This window comes from Xiphias gladius, chromosome 17, assembly GCF_016859285.1.
Source record: "Xiphias gladius isolate SHS-SW01 ecotype Sanya breed wild chromosome 17, ASM1685928v1, whole genome shotgun sequence".
In the NCBI taxonomy this organism is placed as follows: Eukaryota; Metazoa; Chordata; class Actinopteri; order Istiophoriformes; family Xiphiidae; genus Xiphias; species Xiphias gladius.
The window spans coordinates 17317942-17336208 of NC_053416.1; the positions used below are offsets into that span (position 1 = coordinate 17317942).

At 43.1% G+C, this 18267-nt stretch overlaps 1 protein-coding gene across 8 annotated transcripts in view; it reads right to left on the reverse strand.

The window, feature by feature from the left end:
• Positions 1-203: 203 nt before the first annotated feature.
• The window catches only part of zmp:0000001168 (signal-induced proliferation-associated protein 1), a 30627-nt gene continuing 12563 nt past the window's right edge, over positions 204-18267 (reverse strand). For 3 of the 8 annotated variants that reach the window (XM_040150715.1, XM_040150713.1, XM_040150716.1), the window contains exons 2-16: positions 13334-14984; positions 12809-12933; positions 12523-12711; positions 11198-11372; positions 10742-10845; positions 9664-9821; positions 8660-9266; positions 8300-8574; positions 7151-7534; positions 5964-6090; positions 5725-5857; positions 4433-4531; positions 3796-3868; positions 2234-2312; positions 204-740 (exon numbers count right to left, since the gene is read on the reverse strand). In XM_040150715.1, coding sequence (XP_040006649.1) covers positions 597-740; positions 2234-2312; positions 3796-3868; positions 4433-4531; positions 5725-5857; positions 5964-6090; positions 7151-7534; positions 8300-8574; positions 8660-9266; positions 9664-9821; positions 10742-10845; positions 11198-11372; positions 12523-12711; positions 12809-12933; positions 13334-14447 — 3786 coding nt within the window. In that variant the 5' untranslated portion in view covers positions 14448-14984 and the 3' untranslated portion in view covers positions 204-596. Of the gene's footprint in view, positions 840-1998; positions 2313-3795; positions 3869-4432; positions 4532-5724; positions 5858-5963; positions 6091-7150; positions 7535-8299; positions 8575-8659; positions 9267-9663; positions 9822-10741; positions 10846-11197; positions 11373-12522; positions 12712-12808; positions 12934-13333; positions 14985-15694; positions 15852-18267 lie in introns of those variants that run through there. The other 5 variants (XM_040150714.1, XM_040150719.1, XR_005709253.1 and 2 more) reach the window with 5 other exon arrangements.

Below are 18267 nucleotides of genomic sequence, written 5' to 3' on the forward strand. Positions count from 1 at the left end.
CACACGCACACGCACACGCACACGCACACGCACACGCACACGCACACGCACACGCACACGCACACGCACACGCACACGCACACGCACACGCACACGCACACGCACACGCACACGCACGCACGCACACGACACACACACACACACACACGCACACGCACACGCACACGCACACGCACACGCACACGCACACGCACACGCACACGCACACGCACACGCACACGCACACGCACACACCCACGTCCACATCCACGCACATACTGTTTCATACACACTAAGAGAAGCACTCCAGCATAGCACACCAACACAGCAGCCTGAGAGCTGCACATTGGTCAGTCCATGAAGGTCATGGGATTCTGAAAATGTCTTTTTTTTTCCTTTTTTATGAGTTGATTTGCATACTCCCTCACCAACAGGCAGGTCAGGATTCAGGACAGAGGGTATTACTGTGGTAATACAGATTGAAGAGGATAGGTGTGTGTGTGTGGATTTGCTTTTTGAAAATATGTATGAACAAAATAAGTGTTCTGAGTGTACAAGGACATTGTACGATTTGCATCTTTCTGCGGATTTGTGTGTTTGTGCGTGCAGTGGTGAAGCTAACAGGGCTTGTTGACGTTGCACAGCAGCTCGGTGACTTTGATGAGGCGGGCCACTGTGCTCTGCGACTCCTCCTGCAGCCGCTGATTGTTCTGCCTGAGGCTCTGCACCTCGGCCTGCAGCACTGCCTTGTCCTCTTTCTCCTGAAAGACATCGGCACACAACAAAACAAAAGCCGTCGCTCAGATCGCTGTGGCAGGAACGGGAGGGGAGCGACAGGTACAGCGGTGGCGTTAAGGAAACTAGTGGGCACACATAAACACAGAGCTTGAAATAAAACAACACAAACAGTGTAGAGAAGCACATCACACTGCAGTGAGGAAGAATACACTCACAATCCAAAACAGTACAACAGTACAACAATTAGTCACTAAACTGATCATTTGTTTGACAGAATTGATTTTTTTTTTTTTAGTCATCAGGTAAAAACACCAAACATTTGCTGACTTTTCACTGTTTATATCATTTATTAAAATCAGTTCTTTAAGGGCCCCTAGTCAAACTAAATAATCACTTACAGTGGTTAAAGGGCTGCAACTAACAATATTTTCATGATTGAATAATCTGACAATTATTTTTCAGTTAAGTGTTTCATTCATGAAATGTCTATAAGAGTGGGAAATCACAATCACAATTTACAAGAACCGAAGCTGATGTCTTCAAATTTCGTGTTTTGTCCAACCATCAGTCCCAAACCCAAAGATATTCAGTTTACAGTCATTTAAAACAGAGAAAAGCCGCAAATCCTCACAATTAAGAAGATGGAAAATAAACAAGTGATCAATTATCAAAATTGTTGTTGATTCATTTTCTGTCACTAAGCCAACCAGCTAATTGTATCAGCACTAATGATTTTTTGTTGTTATTCTTGAGAGCTCATGGAATAAATTATTGCCTGATTAGACAAATATACATCAAAATAAGCAATAATGAAAATAGTTAGAGTTTAGTCGTGATCATGGACTTAAAAAAAAAATTTCCATGTGATTCGGAAGAATATCATGATTTGTACATACAGAGACATATATATATATAGTATTGACAAAAAAATTCTCAAGACAAGGTCCATTTAGCTGTAGTTGACTGAGCAACTCCATCCACTAAGGAAGGCCATGAGATGTGGTTGAAAGTTTGGAAACACTAGAGGACTTTGTGCTGAGAATTTCTTTTGTTTTTTTGCTGTTTCCACCTTTGAATTCATCAGATACAGTATTCTTTCACATCTACATGAAAAAGTTACAGAACAGAGAATTATGCTCGGTAGTGCAGAAGTATTAGAAAATATTGATAAGACCTTTAAAGAAGTCGTTAATAAATAAATAGAAAATTATGATTTCGGAATTGTCCCAAAATCTGAAAATGTTATGTCAAAAGAAAAAAAAAATTTAAATACATTTATACCTTTTGAGTGTTTTTGTATGCATCTCTACAGTGAGTCAGCTGTGACTTGAAATTGTTGCATGGATGAGAGGATTTGTACTGGTAAACAAAAGGCTGCAACAGAAAATACAAATCTTCTCACTCCGGTAACAGAAACCAATCAATTTAAATTTTTTCTCCTACCTGCTTACTTTCCTGTGAGGAAGCTCACTGAAAATGGTATTAGAGAGAAAAACATTCATGAAAGTCAAAGCACCTTTTGCAGGTCATCCTGCAGCTTCTTCAGCATGGCCTCCAGCTGTGATACCTTCTCTTCTAGGTGGCCTGGAGAGTCACTGCAACAAAGAGAAGCAGTGACACTTTGTCAAAAGCAGTTACAGAATTTTAAGGATTGTAATTGGAAAATATATAAATGAAAACCAAAGTGGCAAAATGGTTTTGTTTCCAAACCACCAAACCAAAAGATGTCCTAACTGGTTTTTCTGCTGCATTTTATAGAAAGATTTTCCTTGCATTGCTTTTGCAAAAAAAAAAAAAAAAAAGAAAAAGAGGAAAAAGTTGTCTTCTCTTGTTATAAAACATCCTTTCATTCAATAGAGAGTGAACTTTTTAATTATCCTGATTGGTCGTCAAGCCGTCTGTCACTTTGGCAGCGTCAGAGCTCAAGGCATCGTCCCTGCTGCCCTTAACTAAACCTGTAATACTCGGAGATCAATTTACAGTAATTGCTATGGCTGACAAGCAGACCTATTCTGAGTGAGTACAGTCATCCCATGATGCATTTCGTCTGACTGCAGTTATACATAATGACTACGCCCTACAGAGCAAAGCACAAGCGCTCTCCTGTTGATGTGGAAAGCATGACAATGCTTTTAAAGGAAAGAACATGGCTTTGTTGTTAAATGATTTGGTCCTAGTATTTTTAAGTTTGATGATTTGATATGGCTGTATATTTCATATTTCTGGTTGGTTTAAAGCTCATTTGTGAAAGCTATCCACAAGTGCTACATAGTGAGTGCTGGCTACATTTGAGGACATAAGAGGTTGGCAGTTTGCCTTTTATTGTAGTCACCAAATGTAATCTGAATTCCTCTCTTACCCAACTGGTATATACTGAAAAATGGAAAAAGGGAACTTTTGATTGAAATGTTGAACAAAAGTTGTGATGATTATTGCAATTGTTCAAGTTTAGGGTCCCAAGCAGACACTAATGAGGGAAGATAAAATAGTACAGTATATGGAGCACACTGTGCTAGGTTCTTTTCTAAGCATTTTACATGCTAACTGGAGCCCAGTTTAATGGTGACGTAGTCATCAAAACTGACCTCTACAGTACGTGGGGCCTTGGACTGAAGAAAAGCTTTAAGTTGGTGGTTGCTTATTCATTACTGACTCATTTTCTGTTTTGTTTTTTTGTTCTGTGGACTTGATACAAAGACAACATGGTGAAGAAAAAGAAGTCAGCCAAGAAGCTGGGAAAAAGTATGAAAGAAGAATAAAATGGGTTAGGGTGGGAGTTATACAGAAAGATGAAAATGACAGTGAGTCAGACACCGTGTGTGTCTTTGTGCGTTTGTGTGTGTGTGCATCTGCGTCTGCATGCGTGTAAGCGCATCACTGAGTCAGCAAGAGGGCTCTCTGTATGTCAGAGAGAAGCCATCGCATTGACTCGAACTGTTGGATGTAGCCCATAAAGTCTAAATAACTGACGAAGAATAAAGGATTAGAGGTGTCAGTGATTCAGACACAGAAAAACCAAGAAAATAACTACAAAGATATTGAACTGTTTGAACACGCATGTACTGTATAGCAACCCACCTCTCCTTTGAGTCTTTCAGCTTGCCATCGGTCTGGTCAGCTCCTGCTTGTGAAGCGTCTCCAGCTTTGCGGTCTGTGACAAGGAACGTCATCGACATTATTGCAATTTACAACAGCTGTGCATAAAATAGTCAGTAGTAAGGATGATGGAGAAGAAGACGGGAGATGTACACTTTCTCTCACTATAGAACATGGAGTCATTTAAACACTTCTTGAAGCAACTTTTCTTCTCTGTGTCCTCTCTGTGTTTCTTTCAATATACATTAAATGGCCAAAAGTATGTGGACAGCTGAATGATTGCTGAACATCTCACTCCTAAACCAATATAATGCTGTCTTCTGAGAGCCCTTTGCACATGATTGTAGAACCAGGCTGCAGCCACAAGAGCTTTAGTGAGGTCAACCACTGTTGCTGGGGGATAAGGCCTGGCTCACAGTCGTCTTTCCAAATCATCCCCAAGGTGTTGGGAATAAATGGGGTTGAGGTCAGGACTCTATAGAGGTCAGTCAAGTTCTTCTGCAAGTTCTTCCTGTAGCTTGGTGTTTTCTGGTTGTGCTAACCACCAGGACAGCTTGTTGTATTATTTAACATCTACGTATACACTAAGTGAGGTGTCCACGTGTAAACAGTTTCTTACCCTCTCGAGACAAAGCCTCCAGGATGCTGCGGCAGGCTGTGGCTAGGTCCGCGATGGATTGCCACTCCTCCTCAGTTGAATCTGTTGTCTCTGAGAGAACTGAGAGAAAGAGGCTGAGATTTATCAAGCTTCCATTTGAGACATGCAAATGAGTATGATGTAGCTTGGACACTGCAGCAGAACAGTGACACACTGTAGTCATTGTGAGCAGATCCACTTTGGCTCTACAGTAACAAAGAACCACCACTGGGGGATGCTGCTGTGTTAACACTGGTCGGATTCCGGGGCAGAGCACATAGGGACAAGGAGGAAATGTTATGATGTATGTAGTGTGCCTGCGGGTTTCACTGAAAACTGTTTTTTGACTTTGTAAGATGTTTTTGACATCAGTTAAGATGGAATTTAAGGCAGCATATAACCAAAAAACAGAAGAGATGAAAGTCACAATGCAAGACAATGAGCTTAAAATCATCAAGTCTTGGTAAATTACTGGATGCAAATTTAATAAAAGATTTTTTTTTTAAATGACACTCAAGATTCTACAATTGTTCCTTTTTAATATCTATTAAGGCCTAGGATTTTATCATTCAGTTTAAACATTGTGATGCTTTTTAATGACCTGCAGACTTCCTGTGGAAGAACGCAATGTAAAACAATCCCCCCGCAAAAAACAGAAGAATCTGATGAGGGCATGACCAAGTGTTCTCTTATGGTGGGTAAATGATGAGTCTCATAGTCTCAGTGGAGGCAGAGCAGATGGTGTAAGAGGGGTTCCTTGATTTGGGGCTGCCTAAAAATCCACGCCTCCCACTACCCATCTGTCCCCCTTTTATCCCAGCCCTGGCAGGGGGTGGCAGCAGAGCAGTGGTGATATTAGATTAGCGGAATAGGGGGCAGCGTGGATGAAAGAGAAGGGACAAAGGGGATGCAATGGGGAGCAGAGGTAGGATAATGAAGAGAGCGGTTTAAGGCAGAAAAAATCTGGAAAAAAGGAATTTGAGGCTCATATCAGGCAGAGATGATCGGCAAACGTGTAAATGTTCCATTTTGGCATCGTTCAAGCAGTTGTGTCAGCTGTTGTGTCTGAGAAAAGAGCATTGTTCATAATCTCTGTGTGCTCTTTGTCTCCTAATTCATTTTCACACATTTATATTTTTTTATTTTTCTTGCTGCTAATATTCCTGTTGTTAAAGAATACAACATAAATACGTACTGTTACTGATACTGACAAGTGAATATACATATATTTCAAGTTTAATTTAAAAAGTCTACAGGTATAGGGAGGTACTTACTCTTGGTGATGGAGTTATGAAGACTTAGGGCTCGTGAATTTCTTTCAGCTCGGTCTACACAAGACAACCGGGAAGACGAGAGAGAGGAGTCACTTGCCGAAGCTTTGTCATCGCCAAACTCGGCCCCCATGAACTGAAGACAAGATAGAGATAGAAATAAAGGGGAAACGACACTGTCAGAGAGGGGATGGAGTGTTGGGGAGAAACCGCTCAGATGTCCTTTCGTCTCAGTCTGTCACCTGTTCGTCCTCCAGGGGAACCTTGGGTTTGACAGCCAGGATCAGATCCGGTGTGGCGTCTCTCAGCTCCCCGACATTTTCATAGATGTGGCGTTCCATCTTCAGCCCCATGTTGCCGTACACGTGCCTGTCCAACAGGCAGGGAGGGAGAGATGTGGTGGTGGTGGTGGGTAAAAAACACAAAGCAAATCTGCTGTTGATGCTTCGTGACATTTTTTTTTTAATCCAATCCAGAGGTCAAAGTAGAAACTGGAGCACCTAGACAATTAATCTCCAGGACAGCTTAGATTTTGGATTTTTCTTTGCATTCCTGCACTTAAATTATCTAACACAAACATCATATGTGATGCAATTCAGTCAAATTATTCGGCTTTGCGTGGCAATAAAAAGCAGTCAAATTCATTATGGTGAACAGCAGAGTTTAATATTATCCTCATGAATATTTCCTTTATGCACAAGGTCCTCTTCAAGCTGATTGGACTTTTTGGAGTGAAACCAGCCAGTGTGCTTAAAATAATCTGCCAGGCAGATTCATACACGTCATGCTGCTTTTACACATGTTTTTTTCTCTCTTCTTCGATCGTAATACTTGGCAAACATTCTTGTGACATTATGGAAAGAAAGGGAATCAAATGTCCTTTCTTGTTGTCATTTATTTGACTTATTGTTAACTATTATTGCCCTGAAAAATAAAAACACTTAAAATAATTTCCTCTTTTTATTATTAAAGGGAAAAGATCTACTGTCCAGCCATCCAAATGTTCTGGAGTTTGAAAAAGCACTAAAGTTGAAAAAAGGAGCATCCTTACTTATATCTAGGTAGGTTTCACATGTGAAACATAAGTCAAACACCACTGCATTAAGGTAACACAATCCGGCGAAGGAGAGTGACACAACAGTTGGTGTCCTTTCTCTGTGCCTCGTCCTTTGCTGAGAAAGTGACGCACTGCCTCTAAGATTTATGATGCATCAGCTTCGGTTTCAGGATATTTTCAGCCATCTTGGATGAGCTGATGGTCTACACATTTGCAGATGTATCTAGAGAGATTATTACATCTAGCAGAGCAGCATTTCTTGTTGTTTTTTGGACATGAAGAAGTCATTTTCTGTGTAATGCTTCCGTCACACTCACATGACAGGTTATGACAGTTTAAATGAACAGTTGCATTAGCCTTATTAACACTCACCCATCACATGTATCCCCGTAGGACGGCTGTCTCTCCAAAGAGTAGCTGCGTGTGAGCTGCGAGGTGCTAACCTCCTGGCTCTGATTGGCCGGTTGGTCCTGCAGAGAAGTGGCCCGTAACAAAGGTAAGCTGGACGGCGTGAGGAGCGAGTCATGACTTCTCTCACTTTGCCCTTTATCACACGACTGCTCTTCGCTCTCTTCGGCCTCCACCTGCACCTCCATTATGTCCGCTTCACCGACCCCACCCGCCTTCAGCTCGCCCTCCTCCTCGTCCTCCTCCTCTTCTTCCCTCTCATCCAGCACCCAGGCCTCTCCCGACTGGTCTTCGCCAGGCTTACACTCTGCATCCTTGATGGCTTTCTGGTACAGCTCAGAGAAACTTCTGCAGAACAAAAAAACAACAACAACAACAACTTAGTATGAAGAATCATGCCATCATGCCTCTCTTTTCCATCCAGCTTCTCATTTCACTGTTGAGTCATAAATGAATCTAAAAGCCAAAAACAAAAATGAAATGGGAAAAAAAGCGCTATATTTGTCTGTGTGTCTGTCATATTCCTTTGAAATCACAGAGCCTCCACTTCTTATCATGAATTATGACATCTTTGTGACAATTTGAGCTTGGTTGACACAGAACAAGCATTTCAGGACTGAAATATAAAGGGGGGTTCCTCTGTGGATGCTTCTGCTGCCAGCTTTGAAACGTTGCCTCATTTAACTGAGAACTGCAGTGCCCAGTTTCAAATTGGTTTTATTTATTTTAACAATCCTGTCTGTGTGTCAGCTGAAAGGAAAGTGTGCTGGTAACAGTGGGACAGCCTGTGCCAGTGTGAATAAACATCATTAGAGGGATTGATTGGTTGTTAGCCAGCTGATGTGACACTGACTGCAGGCTGCCAGAGTGGCACCTCTCTTGTTTTTCTGAACTGACTTGTGCTACTAACCCCCTCCTCCTTATTTGCTGTCAACCTCTCTCTGACCCCCTCACTGACCCCCTCCCCGGGACTACTCTTTACATTTTCTGCTGCCTGCTTTATACCCATCAGCCCCTTAGTCTAGTCTCAGCCTGTGTCCATTGACCCAAACATGCCCTCGTTAGTGTCCTCTCTCTCCCTCCCCCTCTCCGTCTATCTGCAGCCTCACCCACCTGCGAGGCTTGCCGTTCTCGTCCGGTGGGATGACAGTGATGTGGATCTTGTGTGCAATGCGCAGCAGCCTGGTCCTCTCCTCGGGGCTCAGGTGAACCAGTGAGTGTCCGCACAGCCGCACCACACGAGCCCACAGCTGCAGGCCTCCGCTCTCAGCGTAGCAGAACCGTTGCAGCTCCGTCACAAACCCCTCCTCGTTCATCAGGAAGCCGGGCTGGCCGACTCCATCTCGCAGGGGGGTGACCTCCAGCGCCTCACAGCCCCTCGTAACCAGCTGTGGATGTGCAGAAAAGGATGATTGATTCAGAAAGACATAAACCATTCACTGCAAAATTTCAAATCAGGCCAAAACCACTCACCTCTAGCCTCTGCACCACCTCTCGTATATCCTCTGCCTGGCTCTCCAGCACACTGATAGACACTGACTCCCCGCGCTCATAGAAGATATCTAAGCAAGGCCCCCCCTCCTTAGTCTCTATCACTGCTTTCCAGCCAATGACATCTCGGCAGGAGCAGTTAAACACCACCCTGCGTGTGCACCTCTCAATGAGAACCACCGACTCAGCCGACACCCCGAGCAGACAGGGGAGCTTGTGCTCGCCGGCCTCCGCTTCATCTCTGCTGTAGACCATCGCCGCCCACACCAGTGCCCCGGCACTGTGCAACTCGGCACCTTTAGTGCCCTTCAGCTTGTCTTTGCGCTTGCCTCCCAGAGAGAGCAGGGGGAACTTGGTGGAGGAGTCGATGGGTGTTGTGGTGACGTAGTTTTCGGCCAGGTCCTTCAGGTATTCCTGCCGCGTGCGAGTGGCCATGGAACGGAACTTCTCTGACTTCTCTGCAGCGTTTTCAGCGTTTACTGCCTTCGCCAGGAGGAAGTCTCTGAAGGCAGGTGAGCGAGGGAATCGGGCGCCCTTTGGGAACAATGGGCCAAATAATGGGATGTCTTTAGAGCGTGTCACAGCCACCCTGAGAAGGAGAAACAAAAAGAGGAATGACAGAGTAAAAGAGAGGGTATGGTGGTGCACAGATTTGTGTTTCCCCCTGAGCTGCCCCACTACTACTATGATGTGAGATGTGTAACATCACATAACATATGTATATAGTAACATCCATCTTTATATTGATTTACATGCATATCATGAATTATATGGTGAGCAAAATCTTCTGTGAACTATTTTTGTGTTTTTCCTTGAAGCTCAGATCTTTTCACAACTTAATTTTAGTTCACTGCTTCATTATCTTGACAGATCTCAGCCTTTAAAAGAAGGGAAATCAATCAAAAGGGGACTAAAAATATGAAATTAAATGCCTGGGTATCAATAATGGCATTTTGCACAATGTGACTGATTGGATCAAATCATACCTGTAATAGGTGTTGTCAGTGCAGGGCTCGTGAACCTGAACGATGATGAAGACATGTTGGAAATGGGAGCGGATGGACTTTGGAGTGAAGGGTAATGCGCCTGGCTCCTGGAAAACGATTGTCACGATGTCGTTTCCAATGTGTCGCTTCCTCAGCAACTGAGGAGACATTACAAAGACACAGAGAATTTTATTCAACAAGCAGGCCAGAGTCTCAGTAAAATAAAACTAAGAGGAGAACGAGCCTTCTCTCGCTGTAGCAGTTTGCCATGCTTTATATCTCAAGTATCTACAAAAAAAAGGTTTTAAGAAACAGCTAAGTAGATTATCCTTGAAGACAGGCCTGCAAAATAACTGAGCAAAAATTTCTTGCATGTTCACATGGACTGATATTATTATTGTTATTTTTTTGTTTTACCAATCAACCCACTTAATTTGTTCTGTTTTAATATTTTGTATATGTCTGGTTTTGATGTAATTTTATTTTTGGATGCAATGGTGATGTTGCGACTGCATTATTTACTTTATGTAGTGTAAATGTAAACATTTGTCGATTATATTTATTTTCTTTTAATATAGACCCCAGGGGAGGATGTCAACTAACACTACCAATCCCCAGCTGTAGCCACCAGGAAGCTGCTAGGTTAAAAAGGAACCTCGGGCCTTTGTCACTACCGCGTTTTATTTTATTTAAACCTTTAATCTACATCAGTAAGTCATGTCCAGTTTCTTTGTAATTGACAGCAAACAGGCTTAAACTATAGACTGCACATTAAGAAGTGACAGTCAGCTGAACAGGAAGGCTGTCTGAGAGGCGACAGTGAATAGCTTCATGGTGGGAGAGAACACTGGGGGGCAGGATTTTTATGTCATGCTTATTGCGGAGCACAGAGGCTTTTTCTAAAGCATTTACCAAAGCAGTCTGAACAGACATGGGTAATGAATGTTGATGCAATTTTTAAAAATAGAGGGGAAAATATCTGAGAAAATTGACTTCCAAGTTACGAACTTGACTTTGGAAAAACACAAAGAGCAGGAAAAGGAACTCATTTGTCATATCTTTGTTATATTTATTTCACCTGTTGTGTGTTGTTGGCTGTGTAGGGCAGCATAGTGGACACATGAAACATAATCTCGTACTCCTGGTAGCGTGTGTAGAGGGAATGCGTCCCAGTTGAGTCCGCTGCACAAGCACAAGCAATACATAAACACACACACACACACACATCACACAAAGAGACAGACAGGTAGACGGTTAGCGAAATCAGTCAACATCTCTAAATGAAAACTCAAACTGCCACAGTCAGGGTGAAATCTCTCCCGTTTGCTGTTCTCAGCTGCTCACTGAAGGGAAAACAGCTCGGAGATAATCAGCAGTGACTATGCTTATTTGCAGGCTTTACTCAGATTACATGTGGCTAGATTGGAGTTATCTTAGGCTTTCAGATGTGCACTGATGCCCTTCGGATAACGGTCCCGTGACAAGGTGAGATGCAGCCAATAGATCAGGGTGTGGTGCGTGTTTTTCAGCTCACTCTTGTTGTCCAGCTGAGCTCGGTATTTCTCCCAGCCCTTCAGCCGCACCCGCTCCCCGAGCAGATCCAGGAACTCCTCAAACGCTGGCCCAGAGCTCTCGTTGTTGTACATGTCTTCCTCTGAGCTCTGCCCGGCCCGGCAGTACATCACCCCAACCTTTCGCTGGAAATTCAGCTGCATCAGACGGCAGAGAAGCAACGAGCTCAGAATTATCCTCACCACACTGTCGAATATGCATATTTATACCATCACAACCATCTTTTCATTCAAACTACCAAGACTTTTCATATAATGGAGTACCCTCATCATTTGACATCTTACTTTTCAGTTCAAAAAGAACATTTTTTACACACCCACACAGCATACATTACATTATTGGCCCTATCAATCCCCTTCAGATTTTACATCAGAGTTCAGGCTGCTCGACACACAGTTTATTTTGTCAAAGTTGAACATTGCTTCTCTGACCTAGTTAACCTAAAACGTAAAGCCAGAGCCTGTCTGTTGTGGATGAGTTTAAATGTTCAGCAGGCTCTGCAACGCAATCATAAAAATAAAGTTTCTATTCCTGTGATAGTGCTTAACACATGATCAACAGAAGATCAACAGAACTATGAAAATGTTTGCAGTTTTTTGTCAAACTTGAAGATACTTTTCTTCATTTTATTAGTTTAATCTCTTTTTTTTTTAAGTCTTGTGAGTGTTTGTCAGACAAAATAAGCAACTTGAGGACTCTGGGAACATGTGTCAAACAACTGTCATTATATTGACCGTTTTAAATTATTTATTGAAAAAGTGTTGACCAGACTAATCATTATCATATTAAATGGGTGAAGTTGAAACTAAATTTCAATTTGGTCTGTAAATAACACATCAAAAAATGTCAGTTACTCTCAACAAAACAGTAGAGAACAACACGACATATCATCAAGATTTGCTGTAGACCAAAGGGTGTAGGCTGAAGCTACAGCTGAACCTGCCTTTTTTATAGTACACAACCTATTTGACATCAAAAGGTGACATACAAATTCATCAGCTGCAGTGCTACATGGTGAGTGAAAAGGCAGCAGAGTGGCAGAATTAGCTACAGGAAGAATGAACAGATGTAATAACTGCACTTTCACACCTAAACACAGCTGATCGATCACTGTGGGCAGTCCATGATAGATGTAGACTGTTTAATAGACTGTACATGCTTTTAGTTGCAACATGTTGAGACTCCGGACGACATTCAAAAAAAGCTTTCTGATGCTATTTGCCCTGAAAAGCTTTCTGTCTGACACACGCAGCAGTGTTTAGTGTCATCAGACGTATCCTTACTTACCCCCTGTTCGTCAAGCTTCAGGAGCGTGTCCCTGACCTTGGGGGAGTTTGAGGCCAAGCGAAGGCAGTGCAGGTTCAGTTCAGGCATGATGAACTCCAGCAGCCTTTTGGGAGATAAGCCTCTGGGGGTCGTGTGACGAGCAGCAGAGGGCACTGACTCCTCGAAGATGGAACCTCGCAGTGTCTTCATCTGAGAGGGGGGGTTCACATTCACCACATCCAGTCAAATCAATTTTACATATACTGAACCTGAAGAGAGCTTTAAGGGGAGAAAAGCGCTATTTTACCTCTGTGGTGCGAAAGATGATTCTGTAATTGTACTGAGCTCCACTGGATCCTTCTTTCTCCTCTCGACGGAAACTGATGGCTACTGGACCGAGGCGATCGTCCATGCCGAAGAAATTCTGGTGTTCTGTGATGAAAGTACAATCACATAAACACAACTGTGAAGAAAAATAATGAAAAAACTAAGACAGTGCTGGGTCACAATAATACAACGCTGATAAGGGACTGTAAGAAAAATATTGGGGCTGAAAGTTTAAAAAGTCAGCCTATCCTCCCCCTCCTCCCTAATAATTCTTGCACTAGTGTCTAAATGGCTAGATGAGAAATCTGAGAAATTTTGTAACTTCATAAAGACTTGAAAAGAGTTGAAAAGTGATTGCTTATCCTTTTGGTGTATAGCACCAAAGTGTAATTCCACTTTTTGTTAAACTGGACAATCATTGACTTTTATCTCGGTGATATTATTCTCTCATTTAACTGGCATAAACAGAATCAGCAAAAATTAAGTTAACTTGCACTACACATACCTTTCATGTAGAAGTATTTGCGATAGTAATGGGCTCCTAGATCTGCATGCTCTATAAAGTAGTTGCTCTTGCCCTGCTGTTGGATGTTACTCTCTCTGGGCTCCTCCAAGACTGACACTGCATCATTGGGAGTTCGCAGGCTCGACCAGAGTCCCCGCCGACCCTGGGATCGAAACAGACCCACCTGCTCTTCCCCCCCTGTCTCATTGCGGAAGTGGGGGCAGCTGAGCAGGAGCTCATTATCGTTGCCATCCCCTTCGTCCAGCAGCAGCGACTGCTCAGGGTCATCTGCATTCCCCCCGTTACCTCCCCCACCTTGTGCAGGTGAGGAGGGGGTGGCCTGGGAGAGAGGGCGCAGCTGGGAGGCGGCTGAAGCCCCTGAGGTGATATTCTTTTTCCGACCAATGCTGTCTCTGTTGTGGGCTGCCTCGGTGAGGTCAAACAAGATGCTCTGAACATCGTAGTGGGCAAAATTCCTCACCCAGGCTCCACCCCCGATGTTGTCGTAAGGGCCTGGTTGAGGGATCTGTGGGGCCCCAGGTTTGGTCTTCTTACTTAGACCTTCAGGCTTAGGCGGCTTGGCAGGTTTTGGGGAGTCCCCTGTGGAAACAGACAGACCCCGAAAGAATCCATCAGGCTCTGGAGGATTGCCCTGCAGTCCTAAAAGCAGGAAAGGGTCTTTGAAGCGGAGGGCATTTGGACTCAGGGGCCCCTGCTCATCTGTGCACGGCTCCTGGGCTTGAGTCTGTCTCTCCAGTGAAGACAGGCTGCCGTATTCCCTGTGTAGCAGCACACCTGAGTCGCCCTGAGCCCCCACACCCACCTTCTCACCAGCCGCCCGAGCTGCTTTCCCCCCTGCCTTCCCGGAGGAGTCCAAGTCTCCTAAGGTTACATCGCTGTTACTTCTCTGCATGATGTGGCCCCGACCCACTGACCTCAGGTTCAGCCCCACGCGGCTCGGAGTGAGGCTATCGCCATTGGCTCCGTCTACGTCCCTCCTGGGCGGCCACTCTACTACACCTGCTTCCCGTTTGGGGTCAAAGCTGACGGTGGCAATAGGTGGCCGCACATTCTGACGGCGAAACTTGCGAATGAAGAGGTCATCTGACTGCATGGTGCCTGAGAAACAAACTCCAGTCCAACGATCTTTTCTCCACTCTGGTCCAGAGCTTTCTTCTCTCCCAGTTAAATTTCTTTCCTGGTTTCTATGGTGCTGGTGTGAAACTGGAGCACTGTACACAAAGATGAAAAGCCCACGGAGTGAAAGCAAAAAATCTAGTCCTCATTCACACCACTTAAGATGGTCGAACTTTCTCAACCCTTTGGCTCTCATAGATGCCTCTGTGAGGTGCCACGCTTTGTATTCACAATGCAGTGAGTTCTTGAGTGTAAATGAAAAAGACTGAGGGGAATATTCAGCTGTTTCTGGTTGCAGGGGTCCGTCCAGGTGTGCAGATGTGTGTTTTGGTGGTACTCCAGTTGCAGGATGGTCCTTCCTGGGGAGTGAGGATGTAGGGATCATCACTGGAGCCCGACTCGCTGTCCTCTGTTTAGAAGAGGTTCTGTCTGTATCAGCCCTTCTAAGATGGCATCCATTCGTCTGCACTCTTCAGTGCCTGCAGCTTCCCTTTTGGTCTCGTCCACTGGCCACCTGCATAGAAAAAGAGAGAAAAAAATGTCTTTTTCAACATCTCTCTCATTATTCACACACAATGCTATTATCTTAATTGACAGCTTTATATTCAACCCTTATCAGCTTGTCAGTGAGTACACATAAAGACACTGTGGAGGAGAATGGGTTTGATAAACAAGTATTGAATTCCAACAGTAAAGCAGCAAGCAGGTCTGACGTCTTTTATTGTTGAGTAATGCCCTGTACCTCTGTTTTCTTTCATTATTATTCTTTCCTTTACACACTTTCCGTTCCAAAGTTTCCCTAAATAGTTCCATAGCAGTCTTAATGCTCACCACATCCCCCCTGCTCATGCTTACAATAGACAGTATTAACACAGGGGAGGGGGTCTTCCTGGCTTACTGACAGTGTGCCAACATACAAGAGAAATAAGCTTAAAAAGTCTCTCACCCTCACAAATAGAAACACACAAACAGACACAGTTTTGTAGTTTACTCCTACACCAGTGTTTAAAAGAATATATAAATAATAACACAGAAACATTGTCAATAACTACCAGTATAGGGTTTTGGAGCAGCTGTTAAGACCTTTATATGTTCACTAAATCAATGAACAGATTAAGAGTAATTTAAAGGCAATAGCTTTGCACTACAGAGTATAAAGTAGCGTGCTTCCCTTTTTCTACATCCTAATACAATTCATTGTTTTAAGTTGTGATTGCAACTTACCAGCAAAGTGGATTTCGTTTCAGGTAGAGATCGGCCAGTTTCTGTCATCATTTGTCCCTAATGCTCTGTCTTACCATACTGACGTCAATCAACTCAAGCTGAAACCTTTTGTTGCTCTCAAAAAGGTACAAGGCTTCTTCCTGTCTAGCTTTTTCACATGCATCTCCTCTCTCGTGCTTGCAGCCTAAAGAGCAGGTGCAGTGGTGCAGATCTGCTACCAGAACAGCTACACAGCTTGCGCACGCACGCGGACACACACACACACACACACACACACACACACACACACACACACACACACACACACACACACACGCACACGCACACACACACACACACACACACACACACACACACACACACACACACACGTATGCACATACAATAAAAATAGAGAAAAGTGAGGAAGTCACAAGAAATCTTTCTTTTCCTTCCTTGCCTGCTCTCACACTCTTTCTATTTCATCACAGTAAGAGAGTATATCAGCAGATGTTTTCAGTTTTTCTGTGAAAAGCCTCTAAAAAGCTGTAAACTGAATATGGAAGTTGTGTACAATCAGAGGTTATCAGCTGTTTCAATGGCGTGTGAAGATATGCTAATGTGCGTTGAGGTGTAAAGATGCACTTATATCATCTAGAAGACATTTGGTGACACAGGAAGTGTTGCTGAATACATATTTAGCCAGTTTCTCTCAAAGGTTTTTCTTAATACTGAAGTGGATTATGTCTGCGCTTCAAGAAGAGAAAAAAGGTTTGTATTGGGCTTTGTAACATGCTATTGTTTTACATCGTTTGATGCAGCATTTGATCACTTTGAACATTGTCTTCTTTGTTGGTTTCCTCATTGCAGTCATAACAGTGGTGTTGTACACACTGCAGAGAACAACAGCCTCCCAAGTCTCTTATTTGGAGCACTAAAGGCTTTTGTTATATATATACTGTGTATTATATTTGATCTGAAGCCCTAACTTTTCACTTGTTTTCTTTAAAATAACAACTGCCTGATCTGTGTGACATATTAATATTTCAAAGTCTCCATAGAATGGGCAAACTGCTGTTTGGACACAGCTTCTGTGTCAACAGCGTACAAGCCGACACATACTGTCCCTGAGCTCACAGTTCCCACAGGAGAACACACACACACACACACACACACACACACACACACATATATATATATATATATAACTCTGTTGGAGAAAGACTATAAACCGTGATTTTATTTTATTTTATTGGCCATGAAAGGTCAAATTTAAGAATACTGACTCATAATCACTGCATTCATATAGAATTTATAAAAGGCTGTGGTCACATATGACTGAACAATATGCGATGAATATGATATGACTATAAAATGACTTCCATGTGTATCTGAGCTACTGTGAGGCTTGATTATGTTGTATGCCTCAAATGGTACAGGGATGTGGCAGAAGTGGACAGCTCAAGACATTTCCAGTCACGCGTGGTTTCCCATTTGACACACAAGTGGTGGTTCATATAGAGAAGCGTCCAAGCACCATCTATATGGTGTCAGGGCTGCTCACATTAAGACCCTGCTCATGTTTTTTACTGGGAACCCTCAAACAATCTCAAACATCATTACCCATGGGGGCACAAATGATGTTTGTCTACGCCTATCATTCATTAGGTGCAGCAACATCATCTCCATGTTTCACAATGCCTTGAAAAAGCGTGAGCAATCAATTTTCTCTTCGGTCTCAAAGTGAGAGTGTAGATTATTGGCAGCCGGTTCTTTTTTTGAAAATCACAGATTGCCTTCATGTTGTTCCAACAACAAACTGAACGTCCGGGGTCTGCTAAAACCCTCCTGCTCTCCACAAACACAGAGAGGGTTGAGCCTGGACACTTATCACTCACTGCCTTTGTACAGATCACATATTCCCGAGCTTCTTAAGACCCCAACCCATGAATCAGTCCTTGTTTCCATGGTAACCGGTCTGGTGCCACCCTCTCTCGATGTGGTATCCAGTCCACCAGTGTTTTATAATAGCCCTGTTTACTCAGAAGAAGAAATAATTTCATTTTTGTCAAACGAGCCCAAGACTGATGATATCTGTGTCAGTGACCTTGGTCATACTTTGTACCCCTCAGAAAACTACAACAAGGCAACAAGGACAAACAAGGTGGAAGATTTATCCTGTCATGATTTAACTGCTTGCTTTTAAAGCAGAGGACAGTGATGGTTGACTGAATCATTTTAAGTCAATTCATATCTCAGCTCTTGAATACCAGATACCTATATTGTATAGATGGTGTGTGCATAGATTTCCCAGTATGAAAGTGGTAAGCAAATACAAAAGTATACAGTTGTGCTATGTCTATCTTAAAAAACACATGTAAATGACACTTTGAACTATTTGATACCAATGATATTAGTTGACCATCTAAAATTAGTTCCTGTGGCTCCTTAGTACCGGTACCTGATCAAAAAGGGGCATATTACACTAAACTACTGTTACCTAAAGAAAACTAGGGACTAAATATTATCAGTTGTTGCAGTTTTTTTAGGTTCTTAATTAGCCAGAACTGAATTTGAACCAGATTTCAAGAGGG